Source organism: Eublepharis macularius, chromosome 3, assembly GCF_028583425.1.
Source record: "Eublepharis macularius isolate TG4126 chromosome 3, MPM_Emac_v1.0, whole genome shotgun sequence".
In the NCBI taxonomy this organism is placed as follows: domain Eukaryota; kingdom Metazoa; phylum Chordata; class Lepidosauria; order Squamata; family Eublepharidae; genus Eublepharis; species Eublepharis macularius.
The window spans coordinates 57,356,574-57,381,548 of record NC_072792.1 but is presented as its reverse complement, the minus strand read 5'-3'; the positions used below and the strand labels follow the sequence as shown (position 1 = coordinate 57,381,548).

General features: G+C 40.3%; 2 protein-coding genes across 4 annotated transcripts in view; one reads left to right on the top strand and one right to left on the bottom strand.

Annotated features, from left to right (window-relative positions):
- PPP2R3B (protein phosphatase 2 regulatory subunit B''beta) overlaps positions 1-7,189 on the top strand; it is a 44,030-nt gene extending 36,841 nt beyond the window's left edge. For all 3 annotated transcript variants that reach the window (XM_054974663.1, XM_054974664.1, XM_054974665.1), the window contains 4 exons: positions 3,588-3,763; positions 4,205-4,323; positions 4,413-4,519; positions 6,001-7,189. In XM_054974663.1, the coding sequence (XP_054830638.1) occupies positions 3,588-3,763; positions 4,205-4,323; positions 4,413-4,519; positions 6,001-6,145 (547 nt within the window). In that variant the 3' untranslated portion in view covers positions 6,146-7,189. The remainder of the gene's footprint in view (positions 1-3,587; positions 3,764-4,204; positions 4,324-4,412; positions 4,520-6,000) is intronic.
- An 834-nt stretch (positions 7,190-8,023) lies between these two features.
- LOC129326580 (cohesin subunit SA-2-like) overlaps positions 8,024-24,975 on the bottom strand; it is an 80,211-nt gene continuing 63,259 nt past the window's right edge. The window contains exons 22-33 of the mRNA XM_054974797.1: positions 23,842-23,929; positions 23,482-23,562; positions 21,846-21,938; positions 19,355-19,520; positions 18,837-18,988; positions 17,376-17,477; positions 13,937-14,088; positions 13,713-13,841; positions 12,780-12,967; positions 10,121-10,295; positions 9,824-9,896; positions 8,024-8,610 (exon numbers count right to left, since the gene is read on the bottom strand). Coding sequence (XP_054830772.1) covers positions 8,602-8,610; positions 9,824-9,896; positions 10,121-10,295; positions 12,780-12,967; positions 13,713-13,841; positions 13,937-14,088; positions 17,376-17,477; positions 18,837-18,988; positions 19,355-19,520; positions 21,846-21,938; positions 23,482-23,562; positions 23,842-23,929 — 1,408 coding nt within the window. The 3' untranslated portion in view covers positions 8,024-8,601. The remainder of the gene's footprint in view (positions 8,611-9,823; positions 9,897-10,120; positions 10,296-12,779; positions 12,968-13,712; positions 13,842-13,936; positions 14,089-17,375; positions 17,478-18,836; positions 18,989-19,354; positions 19,521-21,845; positions 21,939-23,481; positions 23,563-23,841; positions 23,930-24,975) is intronic.

The following is a 24,975-nucleotide window of genomic DNA, read 5'->3' as shown; positions in this document are numbered from 1 at the left end:
ATACCATTTCAACAGTACTTGATATACCTTGGATATTCTTTTCTTGTCTTCTTTAAGAAGGGTCTGCTCTAGTTCCGAGTTCTCTGTTCGTATGCCCCCTTTTGCAAAGTCCGAGTTGTATAAGTCTCTAATCTGTCTATACTGAAACCAATCATAGTTAGGTGATAGTTCCTCTTGCGTCTTTATTCTAAGTTTAGATACTTCAATCTTAGTTATTTCTTTGTACGTTAAACATTGTTGTTCATTATCCACAGCTCTCGGATCTATCACCTCATATGGAACCACCCACAAGGGGGTTCCTTCTTGTAGGTAAGTTCTGTACTTCTTCCAGATTGTATATAGACTTCTCCTTACAAAATGATGCAGGAACATCGAGTTGACCTTTACTTTGTCATGCCATAGGTATGCGTGCCATCCAAAAATTTTTTTATATCCCTCTAGGGCTAATAGTTTCTTATTCTTTAATGTCATCCAGTCTTTTAGCCAAACTAGGCAGATTGCATCATGGTAAAGTCTCAGATTGGGCAGTTGCATTCCGCCTCTCTCCTTTGCATCTTGTAGAACTTTTACTTTCACTCGAGGCTTCTTGCCTGCCCAAACAAAATCTGATATTTTCCTCTGCCATTTTTCAAATTGTTTAGAGTCTCTGATGATTGGTATTGTCTGTAACAAAAACATTACTCTTGGTAACACGTTCATCTTAACTGCTGCAATCCTGCCCAACCATGACAAATTCAGTCTATTCCACTTGATCAAGTCTCTCTCTATCTGAGTCCATAATTTTTCATAATTATTCTTGAACAAATCTATATTTTTTGCAGTCAGCTCAACTCCCAAATATTTCACTTTACTAGTTACTTCACAGTCCGTTGTTTCCATTAACAATTGTTGTTTCTGCTTAGTCATGTTTTTACATAGTATCTTTGACTTCTTTTTGTTAATGAAGAAACCTGCCAAATCACCAAACTCCTTGATCTTATCTATCACTTTTGGCATGTTCTCCAATGGATCTTCTACAATTAACATTATGTCATCTGCAAATGCTCTAACCTTGTATGAATAGTCCTTTATTTTTATTCCTCGTATTTCCTCATCTTGTCGTATTTGTATCATCAGAATCTCCAATACTAAAATGAACAACAATGGAGATAACGGGCAACCTTGTCTTGTTCCTTTACTAATCGTCAATTTCTTGGTCAATTCATCATTCACTACAATTGCTGCAGTCTGGTCTCTATAAATTTCTTTAATTGCTCTGATGAATCTTTCTCCCAATTGTAGCTTTTCCATAGTGGCAAACAAAAAGTCCCAGTTTAAATTGTCAAACGCTTTTTCAGCGTCTACAAAGAAGAAACCAACCTCTTTATCACAACGCTTGTCATAGTATTCAATAGCATTGATCACTGTCCTTAAATTGTCTCTTATTTGTCTGTCCGGCAAAAAGCCTGCTTGTTCTTCCTCTATGACTTCCGAGAGCCACCCCTTCAGTCTCTCCGCCAATATCTTCGCAAAAATTTTGTAATCATTGTTAAGTAATGATATAGGCCTGTAATTTTTCACGTTAGTCAGATCTTGGCCCTCTTTTGGGATCAATGATATATTCGCTTCGCTCCAAGTGTCTGGAATTCTTTGATCCCTGAAAACTCCGTTCATCACCTCTTTTAGGAATGGTGCCAGTTCGTTGGCCATTGTCTTATAAAATTTAGCCGTAAGTCCATCTGGCCCTGGCGCCTTTCCTAGATTTGCGGATTGTATTGCCTTACTTATTTCTTCATCAGTTACTTCACTGTTCAACTTGTTTCTCCAAGCTTCCGAAATCTCTGGAAGTTTAGTTTTCTCCAAATATGATGCTATTGATTCTTTGGTTACTTCTTTTTTATTATACAGCTTCGCATAGAATTTATAGAAGGCTCTACTAATGGTAGTCTGCTCCAGGTACGTTTTATTTTCTTCACAGATTTTATTTATTATTTTCTTTTCCCTTTTCTTCTTCAATTGCCATGCCAAATATTTCCCAGGTTTATTAGCACCCTCAAAAGCTTTTTGATTCAGTCTTTTAAGGTTCCACTCCAATTCTTTATTACTCATTGCTGTTAACTGTTCTTGAAGAATTTTGATTTCCTGATGTATTTTCTTTTTCCCTGGTCTCTTTTTTAACTGTGCTTCTTTGGCCTTTATTTTCTCCTCAATCTCTTGTCTCTTCTCCTCTTTCTTTTTCCTTGCTCTGCCATTTAAGTCCATTAGTATGCCCCTTACAACCGCCTTGTACGCGTCCCAAACTTTACTGGTTGGTACTTCTTTATTCACGTTGTATTGTATAAAAAACTTAGTCTCTCTTCTCAATGTTTCCATATTCTCACTTTCCTGTAACAAGTCCTCATTTATTCTCCAGGCTTTCCTTTTTCTCCTTTTTCCAAATTTCCACATAATTGGGTTGTGATCTGAGCCTACCATCGGCATTATTTCTACCTCCTTAGTCCATAACGCTAAGTCCTTTGAGGCCCAGATCATATCAGTTCTTGATAATGTAAGATGCCTTGCAGAATAAAAAGTAAACTGTCTGGTTTTAGGATATTCTCTCCTCCATACGTCTTCGAGAGTCTCTTGTTGAATCAACTCAAAAAAAAGCTTTGGCAATAGTCCTCTTTTCTTTTGTGCTTTTGTAGTCTTTTTGTCTAGTTCCAAATCTGTCACTCCATTGAAATCTCCAGCAAGAATTATCTGGTCATATACAAGATCGTCTAGGTGCTTCCTTAAGTCCTTAAAGAAGCTTTCCTTTGCACCGTTAGGTGCATAAAGTCCGACTACCAACACTCTCTTTAAATTCCAATTACATTCCACTACTACAAATCTAGCTTCCACATCTCTCATAACAAGTTTTGGCTGCAGCTCCTCTTTTATATACAACACCACTCCTCTTTTTTTTCTTGTTGGAAGCCGCTACAAATTCTTTGCCCAATTTTCCAGATTTTAAATATTTTACATCCTGTTTTCTAATATGGGTCTCCTGCAGACAAACAATATCACATTTTTGTTTTAATAGCCAATGAAAAATATTTTTTCTCTTATTCGGTGAGTTTAGTCCATTTACATTCCAAGATAATACTTTACACTCCATATTCATGGTTTTGTTGGTAAGTCTTTTTCATTGTCCTTGATAAATCTCTCCATCTCCCGCTCAGATCTGATGCGTTTTTTTGCCCCTCCAAACTCAAAGGACACTCCTTCCGGTAATTTTTAATTCACTTCTGATGTAATAGAATTGATATGTATATCAAGTAACATGCAGATTTTCTGGAATAGCAAGGGCGAGATCAGTCTAACCATGTATGTAATGCCCATATATGGCAGATTTCTAAAGAGCTCAGTAGTGCTGTTGCCCTCGACCCCATACCAAAAAATAAATAGTGCTTCAGGTTGCTGTAGAGTACCACTAGTGTTGATAAACCCAAAAGAAGATGAGTTTATACTCTGTAGTAACTGACATCTTAAGTTCTGAACCACTTGCAAATCTGTCCTTTGTTTTCCTATATGGAATGGATATGAATTTGAAGTGTGCGGTTGAATTATTTCATGATTCATTTCAGCATGGAATACTGGTTTCGCTGCATGGATCTTGATGGAGATGGCATATTGTCTATGTATGAACTGCAGTACTTTTATGAAGAGCAGTGTCAAAAACTGGACAATATGGCTATTGAACCTCTGCCATTTGAAGACTGTCTTTGCCAGATGCTTGATCTTGTGAAGCCAGAGTGCGAAGGTGATTAGTTCTTTTTATATCTTATCAACAGCTCTATGGAAATTTGTTTGTTACCAGAGAGAAGATAATGGAAACCGCTGTATGTTTGCCAATATGTTGGTTAAATGTTCAAGTTTTGGAGAATTTTTTAGAATGTTTTAGAATGTCATTTCCAAACAATCAGCAAAACATCTAGTAGTTATAGTGAGTCGAAAGTTTGCCAAACTGAGAATTTTTACTGTTCACCTAAGGAATGGAGATGGGAAGAAGTTTCAGAGAGAGCTCATACCACAGCTTTTAAAGGCAAAAGTTCATTTAGAATTCCCACCCCAGCACTAAAGTGGTCCCTGTGAATCTGCAAGTAATTGGAAAATCTGTAAACCCTACTAAATGCTCCAAAATACTTACGTTGCATTCCTAAACCTGTCATGTTTGAATTCTTATCTGTGTTCCTCCTTCCAGGGAAAATAACTCTTCGTGACTTAAAGAAGTGTAAGATGGCAAATGTGTTCTTTGATACCTTTTTCAATATTGACAAATATTTAGATCATGAGCAGAAGGATCAGTTTTCTATATTGCGGGTAAGCACTAATAAGATGGTTTTACAAAGCTTTCTTTCGTAATAAAGCTTGTAATTTTCAACAGTACTAAATATGTTTGATTTCCCTAGGGTGTTGAAAATGAAAACCAAGAAATGTCTGACTGGGAAAAATATGCTGCTGAAGAATATGATGTTTTGGTTGCAGAGGAAGCAGCTAGTGACCAGTGGAATGATTGGTAAGCATAGTTTGGGCCAGAATCCCTTTCAATTAGTGGGGCCAATTGACTGCCTACACAAGCAAAGGAATGAACCTTCACTTGATAACAAACATCTGAATAAACAAGACAGTACAGAAATATTTTGATTTAAGTTTCGCTCAAAATGGAGGTTGGCTGGTAATCCGCCTGTCATGTGCATTATGTTGTCAGTTGTTTTCTACTTAATCCTTTGTATTTATTTGTCATTGGCGTATTGAATATTATTAAATTTGCATGATTATTATATATTTCTCATATTGTGGGTTCAGGCGACGTTTTCAGCTTGTTGGTTATTTATTGATAGACATTCTTGTGCTTTTGTGCTGTTCTTACATTCCATGAGGGTGTTTCTTTTTGTTGTCTTTAATGTAAAAGACAACCTAAAATATGATCGCAAGTGGTTTTGGCTGTATGCTCCATATCCTTGGAACCCTGTCCAAATTTAGGTAGCCGGTATTCACTTTTTTCTTAAGCATGAATCTCTCCATCTAATTGCATTTTTAACTTATTTTGTGGGAACAGGTTTGGCTGTCCCTTCTTCTAGGTTACAGAAGTACAGACTATGTTCTGACTGCTCTAAAGCCGAGAGAAGTATGTTAATGAAACAGCTGCCACCATTTTTTATTCTTTCGGTTTGTAATACTAGGCACCAATTCTTTTTTTTAAAAAAAACTGATGGGTAGAATGCACTATAGCAGATTTAAATCGGTCTGTTCAAGAGTACTAGTGTGCAAGCTGTATGTATTGCTACCTTAATTTAGAAATAACAGTTATTTAATGTTGGTTCTCTATCTTATCAAGAGGCTGCTTTTATTGCCACACAGCAGATTTAGGCTAAAGTAGAAGTGACTAATTTGGGAGAAGAAAGCTTTTCCCTGTATTGCAACCAGACTCAGAAGTGGAAATTTGGTGTGAGGAGACACAAGCTGCCTCCATTATACATCAGGGGGAACAAGCTGTTCTGAATGCATTTAAAAGTCATCCAAGTACCAGAGTGGCTATGGCTTCTCATTCTGAGCTCCGTATCAAAAGTGATATATTGTATGGCCGAGAAACTACAAGATACTCCAGAAACCCCTTTATTATTATTATACTTTATTACCACTTTTCCCACCTTACTGCTATTGTGAGATGTTTTAGCAGGAAGGAAAAAAATAAGTGGTAATAAAATGGAATTCCTGTCCAGCCATGCCACTGATCTCCCCACATAGCCCCACATTTATGCTGCTGCCTTTATGTTAGAACTGAGATATCTTAAAGGCAGCAGCATAAATGTGGGGCTATGTAACGAGAACAGGACATGTTTCAGCAACCATACTAAATGTACATATTACAGGTCCATCCTTGTGTGTTTGTGTTCTGCTTCAGATGGTGACCGTGGCTCAGGCTTTGAACAGGAGCCACAAGCCATGGCCAGCACTGTCTGCAATCCAACTGGATTCCTATTTTGTTTTTCCTAGTTATGAACCAGAATTGAACCCTGGAGACCATCAGAAGACCAACGTTCTAAAATACCAGATGGAGAAAAGGCCTTTCTTTGACATGCCTTCACATTTGGCTGATGTGGACTTGGATGACTATGACTATGATGAAGACTTTGAATAAACTGTGCTCCCCAGTTTGAATAAGGACTGTCTGCAGCAGGTCTGCTGAATCCACAGAGAGCTTTGTTTCTGCGAGGGAGAAAGTAAACTTAGTTGTTTGGCTGCCAAGATTAATATTTTAATCATTTAGATAATATTTTGAAGAAAACAAAGTGAGTTTGTATGGAATGACACTTTTTGTATTTATTCAACAGATTGTTGATTGTAAAGTACTTAACTTATTTATAGAAAGATCATTCTTCCTTTAAGGAATTAGATTATCTTAGTGTTTAAAGTAAACTTTCTGGTTTGTTTTGTTTTTTACATGGTACTAGAATTCTTCCTAATTCCTTCCTGTATGTAATAGCTGAGGCTAGAATTATCGCTCTTGCAGCCTCTCAGCAGAAATCCAGTAACTTTGCCAGAATTCAGAGAGAAACGGGTCACAGCCAGGAGTGAAGATCATGGCTAATTTCTCAAGAGTCATTGCTTAGACAAGCTGGATAGACTGTACATGTGGCAAAATATGTCATGCTCCGAGAAAAAACTGTACCTTTCTTGCCTTTCTCCTCCTCTTGCTCCTTTTCGTTCTGTTCTCTTGATGCCCATTACAAAACTAGCTTTTATCTCTCACACGACTGCAGTGAATATTTTTATTCCCATGTCAAAGGAACCAATTTTTAAACATTATGTAAGTTTTACTTGATCTGTTATGTGCACTGACCTTGTGATGGGCATTTAGTGTGTTTCTTCAATGGTTAGCTATTGACACATTCCATAAATATTCATACCAGTGGTGTCAGAGCAGCTGAACGGTTTGATGCTTCACTTGCCTACATAAGGTGAGAGTGCTTACTGGACAAGCCTGATGTTGCTACTCCAAAATCATAATGGTTTGTAGTGCCTTAAATTATCCCAATATTCATCTGAAAAACTGCATATAAGCAAAACTCTTGATGTTAGATTGTCATGTAAAGAAAGAAAAGATGTAAGTTATTTTGGTTGCAGTGCAGATGCATTTAAAATACGTTGGTTATTTTCAAATAAAAAATTTTCATATACATAATCTGTCTCTTCAGTATTATCTGAAGCAAGTCTGCTTTCAAATACCTTTACTCCTAGAAATGGATTGGATTGTTAGAATGACTTCGAGAATTGTGATTGCTGGTGTCTATGCAATCCCTTTTATATAATACTACAGGTTGGATATGTAGCACTTGATAATGCCATCTTACCACAAGACAAATCTGTGAACATTGAATCTTCTACTGCCACCCTTAACATGCAGTGGCTAGATAATCATATTGATTGTGTGGGGTTTTTTTACTTTGGTTCCATGATTCTTCCAACAGGCACAGGAGCAAAATGAGCTTATCTTCTCCTTGATACTGTTCTTGGCCTTCTGAACAGCTATTATTTTTTCTACTAGGTAGAAAACAGAAACAGCCTCTATGTTTTCACCAGCAGGGCAAACTGCTGTGCCCAAGGGCCCATTTGAGCTTAAGAAATAGTGTGGGTGAAGCTGTTACCTGCATCCCTGACCTTACAACCATGTTCCAAATGGGAAGAATGAGCTCGGCTGTTCTTCAGCAATAAAAATGTGCAAGAGATTCTCTTCATGGACTCTTGCCCACATGCAAGCCCTATAATGAAGTGTGGTGGTAGATTATGCCAAGCTCTAGAGTATCCAATATGCTTTCCTTGTTACCTGGGCATCTTGAAACAAAGTGTAGTACAAGCCACGTGGGCCTAATAGGGCTTCTGAACTCTTGCAGCTGTGAGTTCAAAGTGGCAGCCCTGCTGACCAGTTACTTACTCTATAGCCTACATTTGTTTTGTACGGCTTTCCTTGTAAATTCTCTTTATAACAACACGGCACACTTTAGAAATTCAACCAAACTAAATTTGTCACTTATTTTATTTTGCAAACTCAGTAATATAAAAGTATGAAACTGGAATTTTATAGGTTTTGCAAGGATAATGGCAAACTCTCATTCTGGTGTCAACATTAAAGATTGTAATGATGCATATATGAAACAGGAAGTAAAAAATTGGTATTCTAATAGGGATTTTTTTCTCTTTCAAATCCATCCCCTAGTTCCTCTGAGACAAGTCTGGCAGAAATGTGGCTATTTAGTAAGAGCCCTACAGAGTGGAAGTTCCTTTATAATTTGCATAACATAATGGGTCTGGCTGAGTTCTGTAGCCTCGTCTATGGATAAAAATACTAGCAAATTTTTGGACAGTTTGATTCTTAAGTCATAATACTAAACAAGTAGCGAAGTCAGGTTTTAACACTGTGGATGAAGCCGTCGTCACTGTGGTCATTTGGTCTTTTCCAGACAGACTCGGTTGCATCTACCAGGTTACTTGGGAGTATGACTTGCTGTCCAAGGTACAGCGGATCACATCTTTCTGGTTCTCTTTGTTTTCATTCAGTTGGAAAAGGAGTGGTTTATGAACAGCTGTCCTGGCATCTCATGTCTCCTGTATATGCACAAATGTTAAAACAAGCCACTTGGCAGTTAAAATTATAAGTGTAGCTCAGACAACAAGTATTGGAAGCTTCCCCTTTATTCTGATGGTGGATCACCTACTCACCTCTGGTTGCAAAAGTGAAACCCTGTTCCAAAAGTCTGAAACGGATGACTAAAAGCAAAGCACCAGAACAACTTGAAAATTGTGTTGTGCCTGCAGTTTCTCTCTGGGCCCTAATACTCAAGCCAAGACCAAAGGCTACTTCAGGCTAGGAGCTGCCAGCCCCCCTCCCACTCAGAGTATCCTGGCTTGGATAGGAGTGGGTGGGTGGGAAAGGAAGCTTGGAGTAGAGAGAGACATTGGAGATCTCGATCCTACCTCTCAACCAAAACTACACTATCTGTTTCTGCTCCACTCCAGGCTTTTGCTCCCACCCCTTGGTAGATAACCCATGCAAAAATGGCCACTGTCACCATCTTGTCCTTAGGTCAGTTTTAAAGACATAACAGAAGCAAATTTAATAGAAGGGAATATCCAAGGTCCTTGGCCGGGCTTAAGAGAGACCCATTATCTGTTAAATGGACATCTTCTCTATATAAACATGAAATGATAGCAAGACCATCACAGCAAATTACAAAAATTTACAGCACCAGAACGACCTATCCAAACTCAGATTTGGTTTGAAACTCATAAACACTATGATATGTATCTTGAGGAGTCTTTGAATGACTTCCTTTCCACCTGCTAGTTAACAACCACCTCTCAACGCCTATTTGCAGTGCCTTGCAGAGGCAAAGCAGGAGCTGACTAGAGACAGGGCTTTTTCAATTATGGCACCTTTCCTTTGGAATGTCTTCCTCCCTGAGGCTTGTCTGGCACCCACCCTACTGTCTTTTAGGCGCCATGGCAAAACATTTCTTCTCATCCAGACTTTTAGATAACATTTTCTTTTTCAGTTGTTTTACTGTTTGCTTCTAGCTTGAAGACTGTTTTATGATTTGCTCAATGTTTCTTTTATGCTATTTTTAATACTGATCACTTATGCTGGATTTTATATAGTATTGTTTTTACCTTTGAGACAACTTGAACAAGTCACTGAAGAGGCAGCAAAATTCTCTAAAGAAGGCAGATTACACTTGTGAGAGTACTATCAATTCCTTCCTCCTCCGACCAGAATGTACTACTCAATATATCCAAAAGCCCCAGGTAAAGCCATCCTTACCTGGTCAGCACCAACTACATCAACATCAGTGTCTTCTGCAAGAATCTCTTCAACCTTGATTACAGGTTGACAGCTAAAATGAGAGGTAGATAGTTTAGCAGTTGACATTTTTGCAAAATAAACTTTATATCCCATTTCTTCATAAACAAATGCAATGATGTGTATGCTTTCATCTGGGACTTTTCACTCATTATCACTGAAGAGCAGGGCCCACCTCAGCTTAGATCACAAACTGTTCTGAAGCATGTTCACCCAGAAATTACTGGGCCTATAAACATTACCTAAGTCCTTTCTCACCTATTTTTTCTCTTAAGGTGTGCAGGACCAAGTGATGAAGGATATTCTTGGAGACAACTGTTGAGAGATTTTAGCCTTTTCCTGCTTCTTATTGCCAAGGAAGGGAGATGAGCTGGATAATGGATATCTGAAGTTCTGTTTGTTGTCTCAGTGTGATTGGTTTTGTGCAAACTTCCTGAAACACAATTAATGATAGTCTTCTTACTAGTTACGTCTTTATGTCATATTGCTGACTAGGGGTGTGCGCTTCGGGTATCCGATTTTGGTAAAATACCTGAATCGGGCCTGATTCAGAAAGCTTTGTTATTTCCAAATCCCAAAGCAAAGCTTCCCGAAGCATTCGTAAAGCTTCGGGAAGCTTCGGAGGTCCTGGGAGTTACGTTTAAAGGGCCCTTTTGCAAGCAGCAGGGCCCTTTAAACTTTACCATTCCCACCCTTTCTTCCCCACCCCCCACTTACCTGGTACCGGCTGGAGGAAGAGGCCCTCCTGCCTCCCCGCTGGTCTCCGGCGGTGGTGGCCCTCTGCTGGCCAGCCAAGCTGGCATGGTGCCGGCAGCAGGGAAGGCCCTCTCTGACGGACAGCTGTGCCAGCCGCGGAAGCAGCAGGGAAGGCCCTGTCTGCCAGCCAGCCACGCCGTCACAGCACCAGCAGCAAGGAAGGTCCTCTCTGCCGGACAGCTGCGCTGCCGCCGGCAGCAGCAGGGAAGGCCAGCTGGAGCCTGACTAGGTAAGTGGGGTGGTGATGGGAGTTTAAGGGTGGGGGTGGCCTCCCCCCTCCCTTGTCACTTCAGTACACTCCGAATCTTTATGGAGCATGCTGAAGTGACTTAGAAACCTGAATCCGAAGCGGCATGCCGCTTCAGATTTCAGGGTTTATTCCGAAGCTTTTTCCTGCTTCGGGTAAACCCAAAGCGGGAAACCCGAATATTTTTCGGGTGCACACCCCTATTGCTGACAGTACCATAAGGGCTTAGAATACTTATTTTCTAGGTAGCACATTCCAAGAGATATTGGCAAAGAAGTAACTTAGGTTGCTCCTCATCCTGGGGCACCCCATGCATTTCAGGTGCCCTATGCTAATATGCCCAAGCTGCCACTCCCTTCCCCTGTGAGAAGGCAGAAAAATGTTAGTTCTTCTCATCTCTCCCCCACTCCCCCCGCCACACACAAACACATTGTGGGGATGCAGCAAAACTGCCCAGCCTCCTTGGCCGCCCACCAGTGAGAAGCTGCCAGCCTCCTTGTCTTCTCCTGCCACACAAGTGTGGCTAAGATAAGAGGAATGAGCTGCTGCCCCTTATCCCCCCAACAGAGGAAGGAAGGGAAGTAGGAAGCAGGCTCCCTGCTAGCCACCCACAGGAACTGGGGATATCTCCCATGGCAGGCAATGGGACAGCTGGGGTGGGGCTGCATAGCATTTCTCTATTATTGGTCCCCTAGATAAATCAGCTTGGGGTAGACAGTCTTCCCCTGCAACCATCTATCCACGTGGAGCCACTAACAAAGCAAACAGCTGCACAAAGGATCATTTCAAGTTAGGAAAACTGCATAGGAAATAGTTCTTGCATGCTCGATTTGAATTAGGCCCATACACACAGGCAAAGTCCAGAATATGGACCATCCTGGGGAAAATGGAACTAGAGGTGTGCACCCCAAAAAACTGGTAAATCTGGTTTTGTATACTGGGGTCCCCAAATACCTCAGAATTCTGGGAATACCAAACCAATTCCCTAATTCAGGTCAGCTATATCAGAGAAATATGGTTTTATTTGGCCACTTCCCTATGGGGAAAACTCTCTGGGGGCTATCCGGGAGTATGGAGGTAGCATTTTTCAAGCAAATTCCACCAGATTTTCAAGGGTCCTACTCCTGACTGTCCTCTAAAGACCCCTGAGTTTTCGGAAGATTGGACTTCAAGGGTGAATTCTATGTGTGCCTCAGCCACTCCACTGTTTCCTATGGGAAAAAGTCAAGGCTGATTATCACTACAGAAACACACTGGAGCTAGACTGCCATAGCCAAGGCACACTCCCAAATGCAAGCTCATGCCAGAGAACGCCTAACAGAACCCAAGTGAAGCAAGGGAATGGAATCCCCTCAAAACCAAAGTGAAGCAAGGGGACCAAAATCACACCCATTTCACCCAAACCAAACTGAAGCAAGGGACACTGTTGCAACTTCTTAGCTCAACAGAACCCATGCCATTCATGGCAGCCCCAGCCATGTGGTCCTTGTAGCCTAGGGGTTACTTTAATTAGAGCAACTTCTGAGTAATGAAAAATACCCTGAACAATCCCACCGCCCAGCATGTTACAAAAAAAAATTCTGCCCTAGAAACAGAAGATGGACTAGAAAGAACAACAACAATTAAGCTATCAACTAAGCAGCACCAAGAAAAATAATATGAAATAAAGGCTTTCTAAAAAACAAAAAGCCCAGAGCAGTTCTTTTTGCTGGGTCTTTCGAGGGACGCCTGTGTTAATTTGCAGCAGCTGCCAAGCTACCTGTTTGAGACTCCTGTTATAGCCTAAGTGGGGTTGCCATTCTAGTGATAAGTGGTGGTCAAATCTATTGAGGAGGAGCCGTGGGTTTATCATCAGTGCTATGGAAGCATATATTGTCATAGGGGGTCAAACACCAAATTGTAAGACTGGTTTACCTTCAGAAAATTTCCTTTTAAAAGGTGTCTTAGCAGCGCTCACAGGTGGCCACTCATTTAAGCTACTGATAGCCGAACTCTCCTCATCTTCACTGGCTAGCAAAGAGGTTCTGTACCAACTCAGCGAATGCCAGGAATCTCCTCTAGAAAGTGCTGGATCGGGTAAATATCTTAGCAAGTAACTACACCTGGACATGAAAATGGAGGGTGGGGGAAATATACAACTGAAAGATCAGGTGCTTTTACCTGCAGGCTTTTCTCTATTTCACAACCAACACAGCCCAACAATTGACACAGAGAGGTCGTCCCCTGATTTAGGGAAAATTCTGCTCAGAACACTTTCAAGGAACCATGGCAAATGCATTTAGTCCACGTGTCAAAAGTGATAGCTTAGTACAGTATATTATTGTGGTAGTATTCAAACCATTTTTTCTCAGGGCTAGTATTACAATGATTAATTCTAAACAGTTACAACATCCCCTTATCATAACATGCACGCGCGCACATTTGCTCATCAGCATATGTGCAAATTGCCAAACTGATACGTACCAACATCCTTTCACATTGTATAAGTGGTTTGACCACCAGAGGAACATGCAAGGAGCAAGCAGCACGGCATTAAGTGCTATGCGTTATATATACTAGCATCAGAATGTTCTCAAGTAAATCCCAGAACGCTCCTTTCTGCGATCTGCCGCCTCTGCTGCAGAAGACCGGGAAGCAGTGAGGAACCAGGACAGCACCAAATGTCCCTGCAGGACTTTTGCTGTCGTTCATTTCAAGCATCAATATATAAACGACAAAAAATGGTAAGGGGAGCCAAGCTAAAGCTCATTCATGTCTCCTGTATTTATCATTTGTCTAACTTCAACACCACAGCATTGAATAGCATTGATTTTCCAGAAGCAATGAGCACCCCCAAGTGAAACTTACACAAGTCTTTTGTCAGGCTTTAGCAGTTTATTGGAGAATTCACTGAGAATCATCAGAAAGTTTAGATTGGGAGGTGGGCAATTCCCTTCCATTCCAGCAGCTCCTTGAAAGGCAAATTCAATACCTTCTCTTTTAGCAGAGGTAAAGAAGAACAGAATAAAAGCTTATAAGGAAGATAACATACCAATGGGATGGCAAAAGGACAATGTATACTTGGCACATACTTGTGTATCATGGCTACAGATTCCCGAGTTTTCACTTGGTCCCAACCAAACGTCAAAGAAAAGCGCCGTGCAAGCTCTTTAATGTTGTTAAAGGAGGCAGAGAAAGTGTCCGCGCTGCCACCGCCCTGACTTTCAACATGCTTCTGAAACAGCTGCAAACCACAGACATTGACATACAATTTTCCAGGCAATAAAAAAGCCCCAGGAGAACATACCTGCCATACTATTGGTAAATTCCTTGCACAGGATGCAGCTAAGCATACACTTATCCAGTAATCTGGTTATATATTTTAAGAATCCCACCAAGCTGAACAAGCATCTGAACACTGCAGCTGGAAATCAGTGGGAGGGAAGATCAGAATACACAGAAACCACAACACTGACACATTTAAATTCTCGGTTACTGCAAGGACAAGAAACCCTCTCTGTGCTCACTGAAATAAAGGGGTTAGGAAACACTTTTCTTCAGATCTGTGTAAAACAGTCTACACTATGCATGTTACATGTAAAAAGCCAGTGTGCTGTAGATTAGGACTCCAGGAGAACTAGATTAGGATCCAGGAGATCTGGGTTCAAATCCTCTCTGAGTCATGAAGGTCACTGTATGGGGGCCCTTCTCTCTTAGCTTACCCTACGTCACAGGGTTACTGTGACGATAAAGTGAAGGAGAAAATTATTTATGCTACTCTAAGTTCCTTGAAAGAACCACAGCATAAAAATATGTTACGTGCAAATGCATGTAATAGAAACACATGCATATAATAAAATACATCATGTAATAATAACTCTACTGCTGCTGCTTCAAGATAAAGAAGGTTGAAGAAGGCAAATTTGTAACAAACACTGGCTCTTTATGTAAGTTGACAGAAGCGACAAGCACCAAAGCAAAACTTTCATGCCCTTCCTTAATTGGGTTCTGTACCACAAACTGAAAAGCTGCTTTGGCAAGAAATAGCAGCCAATTATATACACTTCCATGTTCAGCCCAGAGAGAATTCTGACTGCTTCTCTGTGCACTGATGAGATAGATGAGACAGATAACATAATGCACATATATCACTCCATCTAATAGTAAAACTAGGAAGAGCCTCGTGGCGCAGAGTGGTAAGCCCAGTACTGCAGCCCAAGCTCCGCTCGTGACCTGAGTTCGATCCTGGCAGAAGCTGGGTTCAGGTAGCCGGCTCAAGGTTGACTCAGCCTTCCATCCTTCTGAGGTCGGTAAAATGAGTGCCCAGTGTCCTGGGGGTAAAGCGTAGATGACTGCGGAAGGCAATGGCAAACCACTCCGTAACAAAAAGTCTGCCAAGAAAACGTGATGTGATGTCCCCCAGTGGGTCAGTAATGACTCGGTGCTTGCACAGGGGGCTACCTTTACCTTTAATAGTAAAACTAGGTCAATTCTCTCATCATGAAAGCAGCAAAAACAAAATCAGAGACAACCCAGGGGTTACTATATACTAAGGGTATCCAGAAAAATATCCCTGGTGAGGCCTGAGTGTGCTTTAGTAGGCGCAGAATGCTGGCAGTGACTAAGAGCCAGTTAAAGAGCAAAAAAGCAGAAGGGCTGGATCACTGGATGGGAAGATCTGGGAGGTGAAGGAATTTGGTATGTTTAGATTTCTTTGTCTCCCCCTACCCTCTGGAGTTTCCTTGCAGACCTCTCAGCTTCTATCTTACTATGTCTTTTTATATATCTCTTGACAAATCTTTCCAGATTCACACTGATAACTATGATGATGTCGGGCCCTGGTGAAGGACTGGGGGTTGGGGGGGATACTTTTTATGAATTTTTTAAAAATTGCAACCAGATTGGGATAGGCTAGAAACATTCATTAACTAATGCAATTAGTAAGCCCATACTTACTCAGTGTCTCAGTTATTACTGCTTGCTTATGTAGACATTCAAGGACAGGCTGAAGAGAGCAAAGTAATAGGCCTGCTCCATTTTTACAAACAGATTGGTCAGGTGGGTTAGCATGCTTTGATCTGCAAGCTTTCAAGGTCAACCAACACCCCAAACTGGGCTGGTTGCCTATGTGATATGTAAACACAGGCTTCTGGCTATGTGAGCAGAGCGCAGCTCACTAAATGCTGCTGAGCCTCCTCTTATCTCATATTTCAGGGGATGGGTCGAAGATCTTCCTAAACTCTTGACGACGTGTGTGGAATCTGCTGGGTTCACGTATCAGCCATCCAAAGAGGCATGTGCTGAATGAAGCTAGCTGAACTTATAACAAGTTAGGCTAGCTGCGTGCAGTAAATATTACATTCAATGCAGCTTCCTGAGATGGGCAAGAGGGTAAAAGCTCCACCAATGAGGCCTCTGGGGCCTAGTTTACAGTAGCAAGACTGAATCTGAGCTGTGCCATGACGTGGTAGTGTACTTCTGACCCAAAAAAGATGCCTCCACACACACAAAAAAGCATCTACTTTTCTATTTGAAGAGATATTCTTGTTGTTTATTAGAGCACTCTGTCAAATGAGCTGCCACCTGCCATCTGATGTGATATAGCCCAGCCACATGTTTACCATCTCAGGGTGGACCAAACTACACAATCCATGGCAGATCCATGGCTGCATGTCTCAACGTTTTATTTAAAACATTCAAGAGGAGTTGAAGGTGAACCTGATTTGGATTAGGGCCTTGGAACTGGGGGAAGAGGACATTAATACTCCCCCCCCCCCCACATTCCATTGCCTCATCAGAACTTGCTCCCTGCCCGACACAGCTGCTGTGGGTAATAGTTTCACACTATCACAGCTAAATATTTATTTATTTACATTATTTGTAGTCTTCCTTTCTCACTGGGACTCAATGCTCATTAGTTACACTATGTGAGCCAGTACAGTCAATTTCAATAAACAATGCAACAGGGTATATACATGCAAGTGAGTAAAATTTCAAACCAACAGAAATCCAAAATAGAGAAATGGTTAAACAGAGCATAAGCAATTCTAATTTCAAACATATTAAATAATACAGAAACTACCCAGTAAAATCATACTTAGAGCAACAGACAGTACGTAGTAGCACAGTAGATAGTTCCTATCCCTTTACTTAAGCATCTCTTTGAGACCACTTCCTTGCAGTACAATAGTATTCCTCCCCACAGTTCCTGCAACCCCAAGAATGGTTTTTCTGGGGGTCAGAAGGGGCTGCAAAAATGGAGAGAAACACAAACTTTGTGGCCCATGCACAGAAAGTTGGATACAGGCTTAGGAGTATCATTTCTTTTGTTTTTAGTGAACATCTAGATTGTGATCTGCATCTGACACTACATTCCATGCATACAAGATATAATTAAACAGCCTAGCACAATACATTCAGCCATAGCAACATATTTGTATTTGGGGGGAAATTCAGAATTCCATTTTGTGGTTCATAACAAATTTCCTAAAAAGATAAAAACACAACTGAAGTCATCCATAATATTCTTACCTGCTGCAAACAAAGGATCAGTGTCTTTGCACTCTGAATTTTGTCATTGTGCCTGGTTCGACTCAAGGTTTCTTTAATTATATCTCCAAAATCATTGTAAGCCTGTTAAACAGCGAGGGAGAAAAAGTATTCTCAGCAATATCCATGAACATAAAATTCAAAAGCTATGTCTTGGAACAAATAAATACTAAAATACTAATGGCTACTTACAAAGGATTTTGATAGCGAGGGTGTTCCTAATAACCTTATTCATGGCAGTGGTATCAGAGAAGTGGTATTAAAACGGTTTTGATCTTTTTTAATCTGACCGTATACAGGAAATGTTTATTGATGATGTAACTTCAGCAGCATGGGAGCTCCACAGAACTCAGTATTGTTGCCAAGGTTATTTAAAATCTATGTAAGACCAGTGACTAAAATAATCCTAAACTCTGAATTGAGCAGCTATCAATATGCTGATGACATCCAGTTTATACACTGCATTAAATAAGCCTCCAGAAGCAGCTGTTACTGTACTAGGACAGTGTCTGGAAGTTATTGTCAAGTTATTGAGGAAGCTGAATCCTAATAAGACAGGGGTGATTGCATTTGGAAAAGCTAAGTTTTTGGAGGAAGTTATGCCTTGGATGGTGCAGCCCCATTGTTTACAGATTCCATTAGGAACTTGGGAGTTATGTTAGTTCCAGACATTTTGCTAGATGAGCGGGTTAAAACAGGTGGCAAAATTAGCCTTTTTCCAACTTCATATGACAATTCCAGAAAAAATGGGTAGCGTGGAAGCAATCAATATAGTGAGAAACTTCTTCAGCCCACTGTTCCAATTTTACTGCTTTTTACTTTCACACTATCATTAAAGGTGGTGTTAGCATGATATTTTTTAACTTAGCCTTCTCCTGCATAACATTCTGCATTGAATACACAATCTACCCATCTGTACTCATCACAAGTCATGTATAATATATGCCTGAGTATTCATAAGTCTCAGGTTCAATCAGACAACATGTTAAATATGAATTTGATTGGGGGAAACCCAATCTAACTTATGTGTAACATGTGACCCAGGACTCACCTTCAAATAGTAGGGGAGAGAGCCAAATTGTCTCCTGAGCATGGAGGAGCAGCAAGAAGGGCTTCATAATCCCCTCCTTCCCCCCTCCATGTCTTCACTAGCAGAAAAGGGCCGGGGACAGAGGAACTGTTTGTCTTACTGCCAGATCCACAGGTCTGAGGTTCCTCCTGCCACAAAATATGCTCGGAAGCTGATTTGCTCCACACACACTATTTTTAAGGTAAGTGCCAGGTCACACATTAAACGTAAATTGGGCTGGAGTTTCCCCAAATCCAACTCATTTTTAACATATCATCTAATCAGACCCTTATAATGATTGTACTTACAATAATTTATCCCATAGTTACATTCATAGCATTTGGAAGACTTCATGAGTAGAATTAGTAATTTACCTTCATATAATGTTTATAAATTTCAGCAGCTGCAGTCACCTCAATAACATTATAGATGATTAACTTGCAGTAAGAAGCTAGGAGGCATCGCTTCATGTGCAATGTATCCAATTTTTGGCCATTCCTTTTTCTGTCCTCCTCTTCCGCCAAGTCTATAGTGAGAATTTTGGTTATGTGGCATTTTAACACGTGCATAAGAATATAACCTTCATCTGAAAAACAGTATTCCAAAGCCATACCACTTGTACTCCTTTCTTTGTTTTTTAGATTGGAGTTGTTTCTCCTTCAAGTGTCATGGCAGTGCTAACTACCCTCTTGCTACTTTACATGGATTTCCAACGGCATGGAAGAATAAAAACAGGAGGCAAATGAATGGAGATGGAGCTCTTATGTATCAACAGATGGGAAATTAATCACATTTACATACTGCTTGATGGGGAAAAAAAGAGATCAGTGTTATAAAGCTCAGGGAACAGCAGCAAACTGTAGCTACTTTCTCGCTGAAGAATAATGCTGACCTTTGACTTTATCTTCTTCCTCTGTGAAAATGTGATCCTGAATGAACAGGAGCATTTTGGACTGAAGAGATGTAGTGGGAAAGTATTCCAAAAGCCCAAGAGTTCCATCATTACTTGCATCTTGATGACTCACAATCATCAGAAAGTCACAAAGCACCATAAAAGCCTACAATGACAGGCAATAAAAAGAAGTGAGGCACTTTGGACAATGCAGTCATAATGATGGGAGTAATTCTCCCCATCCTATTGATTACAAAATTGTTTTTCCCTGGTTTCCTGGGATCACCATCCCTAGAAAGCCAGAAAAATTCTTTTACCAAATCTAGACTAGGGGTGTGTGATGCAGCCCGGAAATACCGATTTTATATATCCAAAGAATAACTGAAATTATTCAGGTATATCTGGATATATTTGGATAAACAGGTTATTACCCCTTTCAAACTGCCACTCACCATATACCTCCCTATACAGGTTTGGGGTTTCATAGGCAGTTAAGGACAGTAATAATACATCACCTGTCTGACCTGGCCCTGCCTTTCTTCCTCCCCTTTATTCCCCTGCATCCTTATTGGTTGAACAGCAACCAATCCATTTTTTTCTTTATCTTTTTTAAAAACAATAATGTTGCAACATTTTTTTAAAAAAAAAACTTGCGTGGCAGGAAAAATCTACAATAAGGCTAACAGAAAAAAATGTGCAGAAAGCCCTGAAACCCTAATATTTTAAAGTTTCCCTCTGGAACACCTCAGACAAGCAACTCACAGAAATGTGATTATTGTTTGTTATCTGCTGTATGCTAACTTTAGCATTAAGAAGTAAATCATCTTCCGACCAACACAAGATACGTAGGATGACATTTTGTACAGGAATCTCTGTGTTTCCAGTATGTTTTAGTCCATTCTTTTTTGCCTTTTTTGCATTGGTGCTTAAAAAACCCTTGCAAGTGTCCTTAGTAGATCAACTGATTAAACTGACATGTCCTCTTTCCCCAGAAAGCCCAGAGCAGAAAGGGAGCATTTTTCTAGTGCAGGAGAAATAGGCACCACTTCAGTTTGTCTCCCCCAAATACGGAATTACAGAGGTCCAAAGAGGATCCAATCCTCACAGACTGAATACACAGAAAACGCTATGTAAATATGCATGCAAAAAGGACCTGAATCTGTGAATATACCTTTAAGAATAGATAATTATTTTTGAACCTACAAAGCTTAAGAACTATTCTGAAACCAATACACTTATGAAAACACTGCAGTCATCACACTTTTTTAAAAATATTTTCTACTTTTGTTTAAGCAAGAAAGATCCTTTTTTACCTCACGACCACCCTCATTCTGTTGAACTAACATCACTATCAAGCCTTCCTAGAATACCAGTTAAAAAGAAGGGATCTAAGGCAAAGCCTTTGGTGGCAGCAAAAACATTTTGGGAAGCAGCAATATACAACATACAAAAGAGGGAAGGTGTTCTCAAAGTATAAGCCTGAGTAAGGTAGAGAACACCTGAAACTCTGTGGATGTGGAATGTAAAGCATGGCCGTTTCCACACGGCTCACCTCTCTTCGTAATGTCCCGGTAGATCGCGCAAAAAATGCAGAAGATCGCATTTCCTCGTGTGAGATTTGCGCAACATCCCGTGACATCGCGCAGATCTCGCGCGAGAAAACGCAATCTTCCGCGTTTTTTGCACGATCTACCGGGATATTACGAAGAGAGGTAAGCCGTGTGGAAACGGCCAATGTTGACCAGGGCCCTCCTGAGGTAAAGGTTTAAGGGAACATGAGGAGGAACGGAGCTGAAGGTCCAAGGTTTAAAACAAACTAGTAATCATTATTACTAGAGTTGGGCACGAACTGAAATACGGACCACAGTTCGTTATGAACCGGGCCTCCAAAATGTCCTGTCATTAACACACTTGCTCAGATCCTGCAAACTGGAGGATGTGGCTTCTTTTATTGAATCAAGCCATCTCGTTTTAGGTCTTCCTCTTTTCTTGCTGCCGTCCACTTTTCCTAGCATTATTGACTTTTCCAGAGAATCTTGTCTTCTCATGATGTGACCTAAGTACAATAGCCTCAGGTTTTTTTCATTTTAGCTTCTAGGGAGAATTCAGGCTTCATTTGATCTAGTACCCACCTACTTGTCTTTTTGGCCATCCACGGTATCCGCAAAACTGTTCTCCAGCACCACATTTCAAATGCATCAATTTTCTTCCTGTCAGCTTTCTTCACTGTCCAACTTATATTTGTTGCATAAGAAAGTATTCAAAAATATGATCCCACCCCCACCTGCAGTCTGAAGTTGTTCAGTCATTTCTGCTACCTCAGCATACTATCTCCCTGATTCCTCTGCACATAACAGATCAGGTCACTGAATCTCTCAAAACAAAGCAGCATGCCTTTTTTGTGTCTGTACAACACTTATTTATATCATCCTTAAGACAGAATATAAATCCGAACAGAAAATTAAAATGAAAATGTTTGCAAAAATCTTACCTTCTCACGCACATCTCTATTACTGTGGCTGAAGAAGCATGCACAAACATGGCAGTAATACTTCAAATGTGTTCTCAAAACAAAGAGGTTTTCCTTTAAAAAGGGAGGTGGAGAGTCATATACTTGCATAAAATACTTCCCTGAATACTTACAATAGTTATTATTCTTAGTAAAAGTATATGCTTAAACAAATGGTTCCCAAAGTGAAAAGCATACCTCTATAGGAGTGGAAAGGTTAGGGAAGGCCCACAATAGCAATGCCAACTGCCTGCAGAAAAAATGTCCTGTCCCTTTAACAGAGGCTAGATGGGATGATATTAACCAGGTGATGTTATTTACCTCTGTCCCATGAAAACAACTGCCTATTTCTACACATTAAACCACTATTAAAGGGACAGGATAATTGCTCCAGGCCTGTTGGGAACACTAACCCAGAGCCCATGCCAAGAGTCCTCTTGGAATGTGTTGCTGATAGAGAACATTTTTGCTGACAGTTGTGGAAACAATGAGTTCCTCCTAAAAAGCACTAATCTCTGGGGTAAATTTACCACCTTTATTTGTCTTTGGTTAAAACTAGATGTTATCTCAGAAAACTTGTTTTGTCAACATAGTGAGAATGGGGGCAGCGAGATTAGAGAATGCTTATCCCATCTTAAACCCAGCAATTATCACCTGCAAATGACACTAAATGAAATCCTGAGATATTTTCCAAGTTAAGCTCAGTTGAAGATCTGGGCCCTAAGAGAGAGAAAATTGTCATAGGGAAGGCATTTCGAGAGGACAACTGGGAGATGGGGAAAGGGCAAAGCAGTTCCATCTTCTACACTAATTTTCCTTGCAAGTGCCTCCCAGCTGCTAATTTGTATTGTAAAGGGATTATGGGGATGAAGACCATTTGTTTCCCTTATAATACTTAACTTAGCAGCACTTAAACTGTAATTCTATCAAACTAAAGCAAAGTAAGTCTTTCCAAATGTGGAAATAGGTTGCAGGTAAATATCTGTAAAACTATATGAAACAGCACAATCTCATTCTTCTGCCCACCCAATTTGAATTGTGTGTGTTTCCACCCTCTCCCTTGCAAAGTAGTTTTCAATTCCTATAGTGGTGAGTACTGGGGCTATGACAGTTTACCATTGGTCTGAAAGTGCTATAGCTAGCATGAGGTTAGTCCAAGGTAAAGCCTGCACCATCAAGGACTTGATCCTAGATTAGAAGACGGAGGGCCAAACTAAATATCATGGCAGCCACAGTAGCACTAGGCCTTTGCAGCAATTTTTACAGGGCTAAATTCTCCTCTAAAAGAGTGTCAGTAGCTATTAGTTGGACCCAAGGCTGCCAATGACATCTTGTTTGGCTCTGATTTCTCATGTATCACCAGGACCTGGCTGGAAGTGGAATGTTTTCTCCCGAAGATGAAATAAGCTCTGGAGACTGATGTTGCGGTAGGATGCACAAGAACTTGCTTCAGATATTGCATTGTGACTCACATGCTGTGTTCTGATTCCCTGCTTCCAATATGAGTCACGGATGCATGTGCACTCCCTGCTGCTTTTGAAGGTCTCAACTGGCCAACAACAGAGAAGAACAGAGAAAAGGGAGCCCTGAGAATACATTTTTAGCATCTAGAGCTAACCTTGGAAGGAGGCTTCTTTGCCACAGAAGCTAGCTGCCAGAGAAGTGCAAAATAAGCACAGTGTAACGCAGGCAAAAGGATCTGCAAAATAAAGACAGGGTCAGCATACAATTACATAGAAGTATGAATTACAGAAGTTTAGTACGGCAATCGCCATGATGCACAACAGAGGATCCTCTCCCTGCCAAAAGAATAAATGATACACATCCAGTTAAATGTGGTTTCTGTCACTATATAAAGAATCTCTTTCAGTGAAATATTTGTATGAAATTCAGCTTAATGAGATGTAAAATAGTAAATTTTGTTTAGGATGCTTGAAACAAGGGTTGTTTTGAAGAGCTGAAATACTTTCTGGTTTACCTGAACAGGTAAGCAGCTGTGTTCCATCTCAAAAACAAGCAGCTCAGACATCTTGTCATAGAGATTCCACTTGGAGAGATCATGGGCACTGCAAGTCCAAAAGGAAAGGAAACATCACTCTGGGTACTTCCAAGTGGCCATGGCAAAGAAAGGCTTCCAACAAAAGGATTAACACAGCCAACCAACCCTATTTCCTCATTATAACTATTCTACCCTTATAAAAACGTTCACAACTACTCAAGAGAACTGGAAGGAGAAAGGCTATTAATCTTTACTGTGAAATATTTTGCTGGATGACTTTTTTAAAAAAATAATAACTTCTCCCAGGAAATCAAGTAGAAACAGACTAAATTTAACAGCCCCTAGACAGATACCAAAGACTTCTTTTCATATCACAAAAGGAAACAGAAGTTGAGTTTGTTTGAGGGTTTGTTTGAGAGGGGAGTGTTTCTAAGTCTCTTTTAATATTAAAAATCTGTATAAGAGATTTAATTTATTACAAGCAATGGCAATATTATTAATTCACAACAGAAGCCCTACCACAACCATCTGGTGCTATAATGTTAAAATGGAGGCAACAGTAGTGTACTTTTTCTAGTTTGCTATCTCTGCGACTCTGACAATGGAACATTTCTCAAAGAAGCATAAGCTAATTAGAAGATCCTGCCATGAACAGAAAACACGTTGCGTGCCATCTTGATAAGAACAGCATGGACATGGTTCCTGCTTTTACAGATTTTTGTCTCCTCCCTTCTTCTAGTGATAAAAACCAAAATGGAAGTATGAGAAACTCCCATGCAATCAAGCTCTTGATGTGGAGACACTAAAAATATACTAGAAATATGTTTTTAATTTCAGGACATTTATTCTCCAAATGTTAACTGTACATCTATTTTATACATTCTGATCATGTCTCAAAGGTTATTTTTTAAACTTTTGCTTACATTACATATAGTCTGCCTTTCTCTCTGAGATGCAAGGCAAATTACACAGTGTAAATCAATACAATTAAGAGGATGGGACATCCAATAAGCAATGTAATAGGATTAGGATTGCAGAAATCTACAAGCAAGCAGAAATCTGAGATAAGGCTGAAACAAAGCATAACAGTTAACATGACATGTTAAGGATGCA